This window comes from Panthera leo, chromosome F3 (assembly GCF_018350215.1).
Source record: "Panthera leo isolate Ple1 chromosome F3, P.leo_Ple1_pat1.1, whole genome shotgun sequence".
In the NCBI taxonomy this organism is placed as follows: domain Eukaryota; kingdom Metazoa; phylum Chordata; class Mammalia; order Carnivora; family Felidae; genus Panthera; species Panthera leo.
Genome location: NC_056696.1, coordinates 23906205 through 23924729, shown reverse-complemented (window position 1 = coordinate 23924729; position 18525 = coordinate 23906205). Strand labels below are relative to the sequence as shown.

Sequence of the window (18525 nt, the reverse complement as noted above, 5' to 3'; positions counted from 1 at the left end):
GGCAACCTGCCTCCAGAGCCTATTGCCTTTCATAGTACCTCACAATATTCCAAAGTATAGATACAGTAAAATTTACTTATTCCTCTATTGAGGAACATATAGGTTGAATGCAATTTTTCACAATATATAAACAATGCTACAATAAACATCTATATGCATATATCTTTTGCACATATGCTTTTATTTCTATAGATTAAATCCCTAGAAATAGACCCAATGGGTCAAAGGTATTAAATATTTAATTTTTGATACCTATCAAACTGAAGACATCCCTAATTTACATCCCTGTAATACTCTCACTAACATAGGAGATGATCAATCCAATGTAGGATCCAATTCCCTCTGGAATCTAATTCTCTTTTTGATATAAAATAGGGACGTTAACTGTGTTTGTCCCCCAAAATAGCTAATTTTCTAAATGCTGCTTTTTAAACAATCCATCTTCTCCCTAATTGCTTGAAATACAGATTAGCTCAAAATTGTCTATACACACGTTTCTGTAGTCTCAATTTTGTTCTACAGTCCGATTTGCTTGATGGACCTGTTTCCTACTTCTACTGCCCTACAGATCTATTTCCTGCTCCAGACCATTATCTTGATTACTTTATCTTTGCACCATACCTTGCTACTTAGTATAGCAATTTACTCTCCCCAAATTATTTTTCTTCAAAATTTTCTTAACTACTTTTTCAAATTTACTCTTCTGGAAAACTTTCAATTTTTCTTAAAATTCCACTGAAATTTTAACTGGAAGAGCCTAATTTGAGGAGAATTGATACCATTAACAATTGAGTCTTCCCATCTAGGAATGTCACTACATTATTTCAGATCTTCTTTTATGAATTTAGTTTTCTTCTATAGGTTTCACCCATTTCTTAATAGTTATTAATAGGAATTTTATGTTTGCAATATTATTTTGAGAGGAATTTTTTTTTAAGAATGACCATGACAGAGTATTTCTAATCCAGATGGTAATAAAGCACATGCAAAAAAAATCTTCCCTCTTATTACAAACACACAGAAATGTTGTGTCAGTGTTAAATTATTTTATGTATGTATGTATGTATGTATGTTTGACAGAGAGAACCCGAGCAGGGGAGAGGCAGAGAGAGGAGACAGAGAGAATCCTAAGCAGACTCTGCAATGTCAGCGCAGAGACAGATGTGGGGCTCAAGCCCACAAACGGTGAGATCATGACCTGAGCAAAAATCAAGAGTCAAACCCTCAACTGGCTGAGCCACCCAGGCACCCCTCAATTATTTTAAATACACAGTTGAGCCTGAGAACAAGAAAAGAAATTCTCAAGTACCAAAAGTGAATAATGGGATACAGAAGATGAAGCTGCAGTGACCACAACATGGGCATTAGAAATAAACAGAGGCTTTAGTGGGAATTATTTTAATGCCCAAAGGGTATGAGAGTTGATGGAACTGGCCCTGCACACATGGCCGCAAGCCAGAGGTAGGTTCTTTAAGTTGGATAGTTGCCTCAGTGAAATTTGACTGGCACATCCCCACCTAATGGCTACAGGTCTTAACAGAAAAGGACAGAAACCAGAAACACCTGCTGAACTTTATATTTTCTTCTCTAGGGGACAGTCCCTAAAAGATTCCTCTAAAATTAATGATATGATTATGAAAAACATTTAGAGGTTAGATCACTGTGCTCATGTATTTCAATTTCAGACAGTATTTACTGACTCCCTGACAAGAATAATAGGATTAATACATTCATACTGTTCCCCATTCAATTTAGGATTTTTGTCAATTATATTATAGGCGGTCTTCGCTTTCACTATATACAAGTTTCTGTAATTTATTTAAATAAACCCTCAACAACATGGTTCAAACTTCAACCACCGTATGTACATTAACTGCAGTAAGTGCACAAAACACAAACTTCAGTGCCAGTTCTTCGATCCACAAGTCCCTATGTAAGTAACAGATGCTCATCATGATCCGTGATCAACCACACACTTCTTTCGAAGTCTGTCAGTGATGTGATCACTGTGTATCTATTTTTCAGTTCATGCACAGCAAGTGTGCAGTTGTCTCCTTGTCAGCCAGTGGTAATCGTGCATGACAGTTTGATGATTTTACAAAAATGGATCATCGACAAAGATTAGCCAACAGAGATGAAAGTTCAGCAAAGAAATGGAAAATGAGGACACTGAAAATGCAAATGGAACTGAACGTAAATGGGGTATAGCACAGCTGGCCACGGAATGTAGAGGACGCCAGATCACTCCAGAGACGCCGGGTACACAGCTGGAGGAACCAAGTGAAGGCATAATTATCTACAAAGATAAAGAAAGTAGTTGCGACATAAAGGGTGAAGATGTCACAAGGGAAACGATACCTGCACAACGCTTCCCATTAAAGAAATTCCCAGAGGTATTTCAGGGTACATAGTGCAAAGGGCAAAATTTTTCAAACGGATCCAAATTTTGAAAGGGGGACAATTCACCACTGCACAGAGAAGATGTGTGCTCTGTTGTTTTAGATCACACAGTGAGATGAAGGCAAGCCAGGCCAGAACTATCGGATCCTCTTGTTAGTTTTTGCAAAGAAGTAACACTTCAATTTGCAAAGGGTCTAATATTTTGAACATGAGTTTTGCTATTTTAAAATCTTCTCTGTATACTTATAACCATTAGAAGAGAATTTAAATGTTTTTTTTTAAAGGTTTATTTATTTTTGAGAGAGACAGAACATGAGCAGTGGAGGGACAGAGGGAGAGGGGAACAGAGAATCCAAAGCAGGCTCCATGCTGACAGCAGCGAGCCTGATATGGGGCTCAAACTCACAAACCGTGAGATCATGACCTGAGCTGAAGTTGGACGCTTAACCGACTGAGCCACCCAGGTTCCACAAGAATTTTAAATGTTTTGACAAAGATTTTAAGATGTTTATAACATTTCTATTCTGGTCTAGAACCATAATTCTCACAGTTGCTAGTATTAGAATTTTACCTTAAGTAGTAGTCAACACACACCATTTTTCTGTGGCTTCTCCATTCCTGACTTTTTATTTTGATTCAGCTATTGGTTGCCTGGACCTGTCCTCAGATAGGTGTTTGTTTGTCGGTTTGAAAAGAGTGTCAACAGTGTTGTTACTTCTCTGGTATTCCTGGGTTAGGATGTCTCTTGTCTTACACTTGAAAAATAAAATGTTTATAAAATGCTTGAGATGTATTTTCTTTCCTTCAGAAATCTGAGGATACTGTTCTATGACCTTCTTGCATTGAGTATGGCTATGGCAAAGTTTCTAAGACTAGTCCGACCCTTTTTTGAATGACCTGTACGTCCTATACTTGTATGCCCCTATGGTTCTTAATTCTTGGAGTTCAGCAGAAAAACTCCCAATTCCACGTCCAACTCTATCCTACTGCCTCTCACTAAACTCAGTTATCTATATTCCAAATCCATAGCAGCAGAAAAACAGAATAAAGGATAGGAACACTAAACACATGGTCAAACAGAAAAGGAAGGACAAAAAAATAATAAAGTAGGCTAAAGAATACAAAAAGCACTGAAGACTGCAATCCTTCAGGTATTTAAAAAAGTGCAGTGCTCCATAATGATTCATTTCCTGAGGAAAGGATTCCAGACAACAACTGCTTGCACTATAATTAGAATCCACATGCAGCTACTAATTTCTGAATTGAACATATTGTAATTTTAGTATTACATAAAATTTTTAGCATAAATTTCTAATAACTTTTATAGGTCTTTTAACATATTAAGCTCCTAATTTCTTTTTTAGTATTAATCCCAACAGAACTATGATTTCCCAGAATGCATACTATTTTTGATTGCTTAACTTTCCTATTTAGCACATAAACAATTAGAAGTAACTAAAAAAAAGTGGTATCTTTTTCAGCTTGCCGAGGTATTTTGCAACTTTGTAAGAGATCATTCAAATGTTAATTGTAAAGAGTTCCTTACTAGCGAAACCACCGCTTAGAAGCCTTCATACTACTATTTTTAGGGTTTCACAAAAACACATACATGCGCAAACACCTCTGTCTGAAATTAAATATGAAACTCAAACCCTAGGCTTATCTAGATAAGAAAAACATTAATAGCAATTATAAGCAGAATAATCAAATTAGGGAGCTTTGAACCAGATGTAAAAATACTTCACACACCCCTATTTCAAGATTAAGGATAAAAACAAAACCACAGCCTTTTCTTTGGGTTGACCACAAAGTGAACTACAGTTGGTTTGCATAAATCCAGAGCAGTGCATATGTGGCAAATAAGCAGCCATGATTATACGTCAAACATCCTGTCTATTTGAGGTACAGGAATACTTTCTCTTCACAGTATGTTGCCAGAACAAGGGATAACTACTTCATACTGCTATGACACAGAACCACGAAACACACTTAATGATTATCACTCAGAAATAAAACTCAGGTGAGAAAAGAGTCCTACACAAATTAAGTAGAACATGTGCCTAGCTAAAAGCAAGAGCAAATACATAAAACAAAACAGAGTAGGCTCTCCATATCAGATTTTAAATTTACGAGAGCACTGAAGTGACAGAACCCTGCTCTAAAATACTCAAGTCAAAGCAGCATCAAACAATGACTTTAGTAAAACCAATTCTGAAAACAAAGGGAAGAGACTTTATTTTCCTAAAAACATCAAAGGCATTATTTATAAAAGTGAGTTATTAAAAATATCAACCTATTTAATTTCCAAAGCTATACACATTTTTAAAATGTCATATTCCATATCCTTCTTCTTAAATACCTCCCTCCTTGAGGCAGATAAGGTATTCCTCCCCCCAAAAATGAACTGATATTTAATATACCATCTCCAACATACTGACAGCATATGCTAATTACTGATTGAACTGCATAAGTTTATCAGTTCTTTTTCACCCCAAATTTTCCTATTCTCTTTTGTTCACTACATTCACTTATTAAAACATTTTTCAGGTATCAGGATTTCATTTAGCTAAATTATTAAACTATCAGACTTACTTCCTACATTGAACATTTGTTGTCCTCTTACAGAGTGTACTTTATGAAATGTTTCTCAGCACTGAGGAGAAACGAGTAACAACAACAAAAGTGCAGCTGTCTCATAAGATTTAATCTCTACAGAGCAGAATGTTAGCATAAAGTATGTACTCAAAATTACATGAGAAAAAAGTTTCCAATAAATCAATCGATTTGGTTTTTGATCAATTATAACTTATGAAATAATGTTACATGAAATGAATAAATGATAAATAATAATGTTGTTGAAAAGTCCTACTACTAACAGACTTTTTAGGAAGATTATATCAACAGATTTAGAAAAAGCATTTGACAAAATTCAATATTCCATAATGATGAAAACTCTCAGTAAACTACAAATGAGAAGAAAGTTACTCAACCTATTATAGGACATCTTATGAAAAACCAACAGCTAACATCATACTTAATAGTGCAGGCTAACTGCTTTCTCCCTAATTAGGAGAAAAGCAAGGACCTTCCCACTTCTTTTCAAAATAATACTAGAAGTTCTAGCCACTGTAATAATAATGAGAAATAAAAGGCACATAGATCAGAAGGAAAGAAGGAAAAGTCTCTTTGCAGATGATGTGATTGACAATGTAGAAAGTCCTAAGGAATTTCTCCCAAAAAACTACTACAAATAACAGGTGAGTTTAGCAAGGTTGCAGGATACAAAGATCAACCGACAAAAAGTTATTGTATTTCTGTATAACATCAGTGAACAACTGGACAAACAAATCTGAAAAACTACAATTTACAAAAGCATCAATATATGAAATATATGTAAGTTTAATAAAAGATGTATAAGACCTGTATACCGAAAACTACAAAAGAACGTTGACATTAAATAAGACCAAAATAAATGGACATGGATACCGTGTTCGTGGAATAGAAGACTCAATATTGTTAAGTCAAACTCCCTAAATTGAGCCATAGATTCAACATAAGCCCAATCAATAGCTCAACAGGCGTTTTTGTAGAAATTGACAATATGATGCTAAAACCTATACAGAAATGCAAAGAATCTAGAATACCCAAAACAATTTTGAAAAAGAACAAAAAGCTAAAAGACTTACATTGCCTGATTTCACAACTTAATATCACACTTACAACAGTGTGATATTAGTATAAAAATATTCAGATCAATGGGAAAAAATACATGCACATATGGTTAACTAATTTTATACAGATATCAAAGTAATTCAGTGATAAAAGGATATCCTTTCAACAAACAGTGCTGGAATAATTGGATATCCACGTAGAAAAAAATATAAATTTACCTTCACCTCATTCTATATATAAACACTAATTCAAAATGAGTGATAGATCTAAATGAACAAGTTAAAATTATAAATCGCCTAGAAGAAAACAAGAAAATCTTTGGGATCCTGGGCTAGGCAAATATTTTTTAGGCAGCATGCAAAAGAAAAAAGAAAACTGATCACAATTTAAAACATATGCCCTTCAAAAGACATTGTTAAGAAAATGAAAAGGCAAAGCACATATAGGGAGAAAATACCTGTGATATGTAATATAGGTGAGAAAGGATATCCAGGATATAGAACTCTTATGACTCAGCAATAACAGGACAAATGACTTGATTTTAAAATAGACAAGAGATATGAACAGAGGCTTCACTAAAAAAAGATATACTAAGCACACAGGAAGATTTTCAGCATCACCCGTTATCAGGAAAAGTCAAATTAAAATCACAAGAACATACCACTACATACCCATTAGAATGGCTGAAATTAAAAGGACTGAAAATACAACGCACTGGGGAAGATGCAGAAACTTTTATACATTGCTGGTGGGGGAATACAAAATATTACAGACACTTTAGGGAAGTTCTGTAGTTTTTTGGTTTTTTTTTAAGTTCGTTTTATTTTTGAGAAAAAGAGAGACCAGAGTACAAGCGGAGGAGGGGCAGAGAGAGGGAGACAGAGAATACCAAGCAGGCCCTGCACTGCCAGCACAGAGCCTGACGCAGGACTCGAACTCACAAACTATGAGCTCGTGACCTGAACCGAAATCAACAGTTGGATGCTTAACCAACTAAACTACCCAGGCACCCCTGCAGTCCTTATTAAGTCAAATGTATTGTCATATAACCTAGCAATCCCGTTCCTAGTTGGGAAACATATGAAAATATATGTCCTTATAAAAATTTGCATGCATAGCAAATTTTCACAGCAGTCTTTTTAATAGTAGCCAAACACCAGAAACAAGGCTAATATTTATTTATCAGTTGGTGAGTGGATAAATAAATGTGCTCTATCAAATCAACTGAATACTATTAAGCAACAAATAGGAACTACGGTTAAGCAACAAATAGAACTACGGTATATCCAACAACATAGATAAAATCTCAAAAGCATCATGTTAAACAAAAGAAATCTGAATCAAAAGACTATATTCTATACGATGCCATTTATATGAACTCCTAAAGAGGAAAAACTGTTGTGCTGAAAGATCACAGGGGTTGCCGGAGGTCAGAGGTGTGGAAAAGGAACTCACTGCTAACACGAGGAAGTTTTGTGACCAAAATGTCATGTCATGACTGTGGTGGTCATTAAACAAATGTATACAACTGTCAAAACTCAGAATTGTGCACTTAAAGATTTTTGTCTATAAATTATACCTAACTAAACAAACAAACAAAAAAAACCTGTGTTCTACCAAGTTCAAGTCCTATATAGAGTATCAGAGTGTCATGATAAAATATCACAAGAGAACACTACAGAATTTGTCATTTTGGCAGTTTTAGGATGCTCTAGAAGTACAGACCAAGGAACAGTGGTTAACAAAAAGGTAGTCCCACACTCCTCTACACACAAAAAAGGCACATTTAAGCTCCTAACTTACCTCCTCCCAGCCATAGCACTGCTTTTCAAAAAGTACTTTATTTACAGAATTACTCTTTTTGATGAGCAAACTATCAAAAAGAAAACATCGGGTACAGAGTTTCCAATGTGGAACATGAAGACGTTCTGGAAACAGATAGTAATGGTTACAGAACATGCTGAATATACTTCATGCCATAGAAATGTTCACTTAAAAATGGTTAATATGGTAAATTTTATGATACTTTTTACCACAATAAAAAATGTTTAAAGGAAGTAGTATTAGGAGAAAAAAGTAATTCTAAGAAAACTTACACAAATCTAGAAATTTTTAAGGAAGTTACGCTTTAAAACAGTTCCTTTGGTTCCAATGATAAGGACTAATCTGTTTCTTTGAACCGTGCTCTCACAAAATCAAGCTTAAAAGTGGTTATTAGGTATGATTCCACTGAGTTACAAGAAACTGTTCTTACCAACTCTTTTAAAGTTTATTTGTAATGTTTAGGGCTCTACCAAAGTACAGTTTTTTTGTTTTGTTTTGTTTTGTTTTTTTTTACAACTTGTAACAGTTTGAGTTGTCTACAGTAACAGGAAAAACCTCAGGAGACAAATATCAGGTCAAAGAGCTCAGATCCAAAGCAGTTCTGCATTTGGTGGCCTAAATACATGCCATTTTGTTGTCTAACTTAATCTGCAAACTAACCTCAGCACAAATACTAAAAACATACTAACAGAAGTGCTATAGTGGCTATGGTCTGAGGTTAAATTAGGCCACACAAGAACTGCCAAAACAAACATCAAATTTCATGTTATTTGGGGGGAAAAGAAAGCCATCTGTGCAATTTATTGTGGATGAACTGCAGTCTGATTGGGACTAGAGATACGTCAAACATAGTTGTTATTATATTAATATTAAACCAATATTGATAAAATATTTTGGTTTTAAAATATTTAAAATCAGAAAATGCCTGGATATAACAAAAGATGGCAGAGTTGTATTGCCCTACCTAAAGCTGGCGGGGCACTGTTATTGAAAAATAACATTTGCAGAACTTGGGGAATCCAAAAACAAAAACAAAAACAAGGAAAAAAATAAGCTCAAAGAGTACATGCCTAGAACAGAAAAGAATGTGTGTTTTAAAGAAGTTCTAATCACAATCTGAGGAACGAGTTTAGAATCCAGATGAAGTTTAGGAGGGCAATTTCAATCTCAGGCAGAGAATGGATAATGATAGTATTAGTAACAATAACAGCAAACTCTTATACAGGGCTTCCTATTTGCCTGACACTAGTTCTATGCACTTGAATGATATTAACTTGTTTAATCCTTACAATGGCAGTGTGGAGCAGGCAATAACCACTGGAGAGAGATGAGGAAAACAGGCTCAGGGAGATTAGTTAACTGTCTCATTGCAACCCAGCTGGCAGGTGACACAGCTACCTTAGGGTGTCCTGTCCCATTTCCAGACTTCTCACTTGCTCTTTATATTGTATTCTTTGGAAAATACTGTTTTCCTACGAACTAAGGAAGTTAAAAGGAATTGCTCTAAACGCGCACTAGAATGGAGAGTAATATTAAGAAGGACTAGTGAGAAATGAAAAGATTTCAACACTTATTAACAGTCCACTATGTGCCAGGCATTTTATATTTCGGCATAGTAGGCAACTAACTACAACAAAAGAAGTAAACTTCTAGATCCCAAAATTCACCATAAACTCATATCTTTAATGAAGCTTGTTAAATGATTTCTTTGAATTTATGAGGCAAAGATATATCATAATAATCAAATACAAAAAACCCCACTATTTGATTACATCTTGACAAGAATACAATTCAGTTCTTTAAAAAAATTAAATAAATAAGCATTTGTGTACCAGGCATGATTTTAGGCACAAGACCTATAAAAGATGAATTTATTAAAAATTCATTAAAATCATATTATTAATCATAATATTAATCATATTAAAATGATCCCTGTTCTCAACCATCTTACAGGCTACAAAGGAAGACATTGCTCAGAGGGTTAAATGATCTGTTTAGGGTCCCAGCTGTTAACTAGCCAGGAAAGAATTAGAACTCAAATCCATCTAATTCCAAAATCTATATACTTTTGCTCTACAGCAAACTAATACTGTTTGAGTACAATAACTGGAAAAAATTTTCAACTGACTTCAAATAACAAATATAGAGCACCTGGTCTCTATTTAATATTTTAGAACTGTTTCAGGTTAGCTCAGAACTTGAAAAGGGGAAGTGAGAATTCTAGACCAAATCTTATGTTACAAATTTCACATAAACTGAGCATAAGTACATTACAAAAGTCACTCATGTTGTAAAAGAGTTGAACGTTTAAAAATATCTATTGCAGGGCACCTGGATGGCTCAGTCTGTTAAGTGTCCGACTCTTGGTTTTGGCTCAGGTCATGATCTCATGGTTCGTGAGTTCAAACCCCACATCGGGCTTGGATCCATGCCTCAGATCTCTCTCTCCCTCTCTCTCTGTCCCTCTCCCGCTCACTCTCTCTGTCTCTCTTGAAATAAATAAACGGAGAAATAAATAAATAAATGATAAAAATATCTATTGCGGTGGATTGCAGATAGGTGTGGATCCACCAGAAAAATGGAAGACAGTGTTAATTCCAGGAGTTCCCAATCTTTGGGGTTGAAATCCCTCTCCTTTAGATCTTATAAGAAGGCAGGTATACCAAAGTTTCCCAGTTAGGATCCAATAAATAGGAACTACACCAGGAAGTCCTCTGAGAGCTGTTCTCAGTGTCTGCTTTGTTATAAACCCACTTACTACAGTGCATTCTATAATAGGAAAAAATGTATTGATAAAACTTTCTGCCATTTACCTAATAAGAGACATTAAAGATACTGTGATTTACAAAGACAGGATCCTCTTCACGGTGAAATGTACTAAACTGGGGCACCTGGATGGCTCAGTCAGACTTCAGCTCAGGTTATGATCTCACGGTTCATGAGTTTGAACCCTGCGTTGGGCTCTGTGCTGACAGTTTAGAGCCTGGAGCCTGCTTCGGACTCTGTGTCTCCCTCTCTCTCTGCCCTCCCCCACTCACACTCTGCTCTCTCTCTCTCCCTCTCTCAAAAATAAAATAAACAAACTCTAAAAAAGAAATGTACTGAATTGATCCAGCTATTCAACTTTGGAACCAAAAGTATGCATTTATGAGATGACTAAGGTTTGAGGGTATAGCATAGGTCCGTTTGACCACCTCAAAACTATTAGCCTAGCTTTTTTAAATTATGCTTGGCTCAAATAGAATTAACCAGAGAGAAATAATTTTGAAAGAAATATTAAGGAAATGGCCAAGAGCTTTAGATATGAATTTAAAACTGTGTTTTCAATATTGCAAAAATACCCGAAACTTCATTACCATTATTTTCTAAAAACCTTTTAAAATGTGGGGTGCCTGGGTGGCTCAGTTGGTTAAGCATCGACTTTGGCTCAGGTCATGATCTCACGGTTCGTGGGTTCAAGCCCCGCATTGGGCTCTGTGCTGACAGCTCAGAGCCTGGAGCCTGTTTCAGATTCTGTGTCTCCCTCTCTCTCTGCCCTCCCCCACTTGTGCTCTGTCTCCCTCTGTCTCAAAGATAAACATTTAAAAAAAATTTTTAAAAAAAAAAAAAAAACATTTTAAAATGTGCACTACAGAAAGGAACAGGAAGTATCAAATATAAAACATGCTGAAACAATACAAAAATGCATAAAGTATGTATGTACTTAGATGTTTATAAAGATGTTAATATATGAAGATATTTGGGTAATATATATGTAAAAATGGATTCACAGAATCAGTTGCAAAATACTTAAAGCAGAATCAAAATGAGTTCTTTGCCAAACTTTTCCCAACTATATTTCATAGGCCTTCATGTTAAAAGAAAATCTGCTAGCATATTTTAAAACGTAAAAACAAAGTCATAAGTATTCTCAGAATAATTTGATTACTCTTTTCAAAATGACACACATTTACCCAGAAAATTTTCTTGCAACTCTCAAATTTTCCCTGCTAGTTCATCTTTTTAGAAATTAAACACTTTTTCCCTGGAGTCTAAGATCATTGTATTAAGGGGAAAGAGGCACGGAGAAGTAGGGGGGCAGTTACAACCCACTCAGCCCTACTGTCCTCCAAATGGCTCCCCTGTACTGTGTGGGGATTCATTTTTTTTTTTTTTTTTTAAGAGAGAGAGAGAGAGCATGAGCAGGGGAGAGGGGCAGAATCTTCAGCAGGCTTCATGCTCTGTACAGAGCCTGATGTAGGGCTCGATCCCACAACCCTGGGATCACGACCCGAGCTGAAATCAAAAGTCGGATGCTAAACTGATTGAGCCACCCAAGCACCTGGGTATTAATTTTTTTCTTTTTTTCATTTTTAAAAAATATTTATTTATTTTTGAGAGAGACAGAGTGTGAGCGGGGCAGGGGCAGAGAGAAAGGGAGACAGAATCCAGAGCAGGCTCCAGGCTGTGAGCAAGCTGTCAGCACAGAGCCTGATGCAGGGCTCAAACTCACAAACTGCAAGATCATGACCTGAGCTGAAGTTGAACGCTTAACCAACTGAGCCACCCAGGCGCCCCTTAAATTTTTAATTGTGGTAAAAAGAAAAAAACCATGTAACACAAAATTTACCATTTTTAAGTTCAGTACCATTAAGTATATTCACTGTTGAGCAACAGATTTCCATAACTTTTTCATCTTGCAAAACTGAAACTATTTCAACCCCAGTGAACACTAAGACATTTACAACCGTACAAATCAGTGTATCTGAAAAGAAAAATATATTCAAAGACCACTATGAAGATAAATTTGGACAGAAACTAGGTCATATTCTGTCTCTTTTAAGCAACGGTTTTCTTCAGAGTAATAAAGTAATATTGCAGTTTTTTTTTTTTAATTAAGAGAATAATTTCCCTGAAGGCCAGAGAGAACATCTTATTCATGTACATCCACAGTATCTAGCTATATAAACCACTCAATAAACACTGTTGATAGTACCAAAGGAAACAACCTAAGTACAAAGTTTCATAATCTAATTCAATTTTTACCTATTTAATAAACTGGTCCTCTAAGAACCAATTATCAGGAATACTCTGTTAGCCTCTGCTTGCACTGTTTCTTAAAAACTTCCTTTAAAATAATGTGCTATTAATTCAGGTTTCAAAATTCCCAGGTGACTGTGCTGATACAACCATCTGCTCACATAAATTGTGTCAAGATAAGCCTTTTACTTACCATATAGTTACCATAAGCATGATCAAACATTTCCAGTACTTGATTCCTAATTTTAAAAGAGCAGAAATAGAAAAAAGTTAAGAACATTCTATTTACTGTTTTTCAAAAAGCTACAGCTCCTTCATAAACGTGCACCAATTAAAAAACAAAAGAAAAAAATAGTTAGAAAAAGACATAAACAGAGTCAAGAAATACATCAGTGTGAATAGACAAGCTTTCATGAAACACACAGGGCTAGGCAAAACTTTTACTATTCCTAGCAATTTATGTAAAATTTACCTTATGTTCCCTAAGAAAACTGATAAATGATGGATGCCGTGCACAGAGAAGGAAGTCTGATGCTGAAAAACAATTACCTCTTAAAAAAATTATTTAACACATCTGTCTTAAAAGGAAGAATATTGCTGGAGACCTCCAAAAGAAGAATTGTTACCATTTATTGCTTATATAGAGTATATATACTCTAGCAAGAGAGGGGTGGGTGTGTAAGGATATGAAATAACAGTACTCTAACAGCTTCTACTTTCCCTTTTAAATAAAATCACTAATGCTTACTTTAATACATACTTATTAATACATATTTGTTCACACTTTCAAAAGACCAATTTTATGATTTTATGATGTACTCTCTGCTCCTTTAAAAAACTGTCAAAAGTCAAATAAATAATATTCATCTCTAAAATGAGAAAAATAGGGGCGCATGGGTGGCTCAGTCAGTTAAGCATCCTACTTCAGCTCAGGTCATGGTCTCAAGGTTCGTGAATTTGAGCCCCATATTGGGCTGTGCACTGACAGCTGGATAGCACAGAGCCTGCTTCTGATCCTCTGTCTCCTTCTGCCCCTCCCCTGCTTGTTCTGTCTCTCTCTCTCAAAAAATAAACATCAAAAAAATAAATAAAATGAGAAAAATAATCCTCAAAAAGAAATTTGTGTGTTTTGGCTATCTCTGTGTCTTAAAATCCCCAAGATGACTGTTTAAAATGGAGATATCTGATCCCCACATCAGATTTACTAAGTCAAAATCTGTACTGTCTGGACCAACTAACTAGTCTTTCAATTAAACACTCTCAAGTTTGGGGTCTTGACAACTATACAAAAAACTACAAATGTTTTACGTTTGTTTGTTTGTTTGTTTGTTTGAGAGAGAGAGAGAGCAGGAAAGCACACAAAGCACACACACAAACAAGTGAGGGGCAAAAAGAGTGGGAGAGAGAATCTTCAGCAGGCTACAGGCCCAGCCTAGCATAGAGCCTGATTCAGGGCTCGATCTCACGGTCCCTCAGGACTATGAAATCATGACCCGAGCTGAAATCAAAAGTCAGACGCTTAACCAACTGAGCCACCCAGCTGGCCTTGTTCTACATTTAATGTTATGGTTTGACAAAGCCAAATATCTAAATAATTAGCAAAGGAAAAATAATTCGGTAATCTTTTATTAATGCTATTATTCCCAAAGTTCCAATCACTAATAGCAAGAACTGAAGAAAGTGTTAGAGAAAATGGCTGGGTATAATTTTATTTTACTTCCTGTTATGTTGAAATTCTCATTTTAAAAACTGTAACCATGGATAATGAAACACTGGTAATAATAAAGCTAGCAGACAGAAAAGAACTAATTTCCAGATCCTGGCTATAATGACCAGCAAAATCAAGCACACTCAAACTTATAAACTGAATAAGGCCTGGCAAACTTTTTATGAATAATCATTTTAAAACAATCATTTAAAACAAGATCTCATCACTTTGCTAAAACATTAATTCTGTATGTGTTTATATGTATGACAGAATATGGACCAAGTTATCTCAGAAAACTATGGAGTATCTTAAAGAATTCTTCCATACATTTCTTTATTATATTACAAATGATAAAGATCTCTCAAATTAGCTAATAAACAACCAAAAACAATGTTAAGATTTTCTTTTCAAGCACTGATATCAACAAATGGAATAAGGAAATCCTTCTTCCTTTCACCGAAATGGAATCAATACAAGATTATTGTCAAGAGGTACAAATTCCTTTAACTGGCAATGGCACTGCCCAGACACACGCATTATAGATAACATAAACTGTAACTCGGTAACCCAAACTTCGTAAGCCCTTGATTTTCATGATTATGAATAAATCACGACTGCATATGAGACCGTGTTATTTTCCAACCCTTACATTTATGCAGTACATGATCATCAGATTTCACAACACATACTTCAAAGTGGAGATATTTAATATCCAGTTCAGTGCTCTCTCTCTCCTACTTAAACACATAAGTCTACAAAGTCATATTTAAATACAGAATGGTAGATAACTATACTCAACAGAAGAAAATGTCTCTAAGATGGTTTTATATCTATTCAACAAGTGAATAAAAATATGTTGGAAATCAGATCCATAGTTCAAACATTATGTCTTTTTCTTCGCTTTAAAATAATTTTTGTAAGTCAGCTTTATCTAAAATTACACTGCCTGCCAATGTGCTATAGAAACTGCATTTATACTTTTTCTTTTTAATGAAAAGAGAACATTAACAACTGCTGTAATATTTAAATCACAAAAACAAAAAACAATGTATTCCAGGAAGGATAAGACTACATATGACCAAGTAAAAATTCCATAAACTGTAAGCAATCGAGCAACTCTTTACTATTAGTGATAATTCCAGTCTGTATCATCAGTTTGGCTTGGTAGGATAGGAAAAAGGGTGGGGCACTTTATGCTTTTTATCATAAATCATTATTTGGGCTTTAAAAAAAAAATCATACAGGTAAACCTAATGAATCAGATCAGGTTCCCAAAAATTCCCAGAGGGGAAAGCAATCAAGCAATTATGTATTTGCGGTTTATTAGCTCCAGATTCTTACTCTCAAAATTGGAGCTGAAATTCCAAGCCACTTTGGTTGGATTCTTCCAGTTAAAAATTAATTTTGGTCAACAAATGACTTAACTAATGACTCTTCTTCAAATAAAAATTTTTAACAAAAAAAGAGAAAAGGGAGTGGTGATCAAATAAGATACGTTCCATCCTTAGACTTAAGCTTCTCTTTCCAAATCTTATGAAGTGCAACACAGTGGAGAGAACGTCTCTGAAGTCACACAGATCTGGGTCTGAATACTGGTTCCACCATTTACTAACTCTGATTTTGAACAAGTTGACCTTGAGTCTCAATTTCCTCATCTGCACCACGGGAATCACATTCACCTCATTAAGAAACAGGGAGGATTACAGAGCTGTAAAGAACCTGGCACAGAGCAGGGCATTCATTAAAACAGTTATCGAGGATACATTAAATTCATAAAGAGAGAAAATGTAAGATACTTATTAAGGGTTTACTGGGGCGCCTGGGTGGCTCAGGCGGTTGGGCATCCAACTTAGGCTCAGGTCATGATTTCACAGTTTGTGGGTTCCAGGCCCGTATCAGGCTCTGTACTGACAGCATGGAGGCTGGAGCCTGCTTCAGATTCTGTGTCTCCCTCGCTTTCTGCCCCTCCCCCACTCGCACTCTGTGTCTCTCTCTCTCTCTCTCTCTCTCTCTCTCAAAAATAAACTTTGAAAAAAAATTTTTTTTTAAAAGAGAATTTCCTGATATTTTTGTTTTGGTAGCTGATACTTTTTTTTCCATCAAGCATCTTTTGTTTTCTTATTTCTTAATCGTTGTCTTACTAAGAAACTAATACTCTTGCAATGATTTAAACAATAAGGAAGTACGTATATAAAATAAAACTGATGGTTCCATCTCACCTCCATCCTAATCCCAGGGGTAATCATCTTTCCATGTTTTTCTGAGCTTTGACAATTTCTATTCTGCATTTAAAAGAACATAGGATGGTACTATACATATTATTCTACAACTTGCATTTTTGTCTTGGGAATATATCCTGGATGGCCTTCTACCTCCTCCATAATATCTGAATATTACTCCATAATACAGATGCTCCAAGAAACAGTTCCAGTCCTTAAAAATGCACATCCGTGTATACCTATCTCTACATCAAGAGTGCTTTTATTTCTGTAGGATTCCCTGAGACCAGATTAATGAATCAAAGAGTAGATACAATTTAAATTTTAGGAGATACTGTCAATAAGTTACAGCAAATTTACACTCCCACCAAGTCTTTTCTCACACCTCAGTTAGTTAGTACCTGTGTTTTGTACTAATCTGATGGCAAAAAAGAGCTGTCTCATTGCTTTAATCTGCCATCTCTCACATTTAAGAGATTGAGTAACTTTTCATGTTTATTGATCATTTGCATTTCCTCTTGTGTGAATTAACTCTTCATACCCTTTGCCCATCTTCTTACTGGTTCTTGGTTTTTTCTTATTAATTTGTGGGACCTAGCATATATTAGGAATAGTGACGCCCAATTAAATGCTGTAAATATAACTGATAATTTTATCACACTCTCAAGACTGATAAGACTACTTTGAACAAAGGGAACAGGTATAATTAACTGAGGCTTCTAAGTAATACCATCAAATACTGTTCTATTAGAAAGTGCAGTGCAACAAAACACTGCAAGGAAATGGTAAATGTGTAAAGTTCAAATTTCAACGTACGCCCCCTTTTCCGTAACAGGTGTAAAGACTATTTCCTTAACTACTGTGAGATCAGCAACATTTTCCCAGCTGGGAGCTCACTTGTGCGAGAATCTAACCACGTCTCCGACGAAAGACAACCACAGGACTCTGGCGCGTAGTGGCACGAGCTGTAGCCCCCTTCACGGGACATTGACATGGCAGCTGCGTTGACACACCACGGATGGCCTCAAGGAGGCTGCACATGTCACCGACGGCCCAGGCGACACCCCGATGGTCCCCCGAGGTCGCACTGCGGGCGACGATCCCCACCTTCCCGGACCCTGTCCTCCCCGCCAGGGTCCTCGCGGGGCAACTGTCCCAATCGCGACAGGAGAGGCCACTGCACGCCCGGGTCGCAATGACAGGCACCTCGCCTGTGGTCCACCTCCTGAGGAAACCCACCCCAGGCTTCCAGGCACCCTTACCCAAGCTTCTGTCTCTCTTCCCTACTCATGGGCGCGGCCCCCGCCGTCCACACAGACGTGGCCGACACCAGGCAGAAGGCGGCCGTCGCCGCTACCAGGCTCCATGGCGCTCGCTGGGGGACCGAGGACCCACAGCCCCGGCCGCCGCCGGCTTCGCTCATGGCCCTGCGGTTCCGCGCACGCGCAGCGGCTACGCCCGGCCGGTGGGACACATTGCCGGACGCGGGTGGCAAGGGGGCTGCGAGCCGTGCCGAGGGCGGGATGCGGAGCAACGCAAGCGGTAGCCGTAGCCGAACTGCTTCCCGAAACCGCCGAGCCGGTCCCCAGCGCCAGCGCTGCCACCGCCCTCCGCCCTTAGCAGCCCGGAGCGCCTCCCCCAACTTTCCGGTGTCGTAGTCTAGGAAACCGCCTCCCCCAACGT

At 36.8% G+C, this 18525-nt stretch overlaps 1 protein-coding gene across 5 annotated transcripts in view; it reads right to left on the bottom strand.

Annotated features, from left to right (window-relative positions):
• EDEM3 (ER degradation enhancing alpha-mannosidase like protein 3) overlaps positions 1-18422 on the bottom strand; it is a 68440-nt gene extending 50018 nt beyond the window's left edge. For 3 of the 5 annotated variants that reach the window (XM_042924487.1, XM_042924488.1, XM_042924489.1), the window contains exons 1-2: positions 18105-18422; positions 13109-13154 (exon numbers count right to left, since the gene is read on the bottom strand). In XM_042924487.1, coding sequence (XP_042780421.1) covers positions 13109-13154; positions 18105-18265 — 207 coding nt within the window. In that variant the 5' untranslated portion in view covers positions 18266-18422. Of the gene's footprint in view, positions 1-2971; positions 4679-13108; positions 13155-18104 lie in introns of those variants that run through there. The other 2 variants (XM_042924491.1, XM_042924490.1) reach the window with 2 other exon arrangements.
• Between the last annotated feature and the right edge of the window lie 103 nt (positions 18423-18525).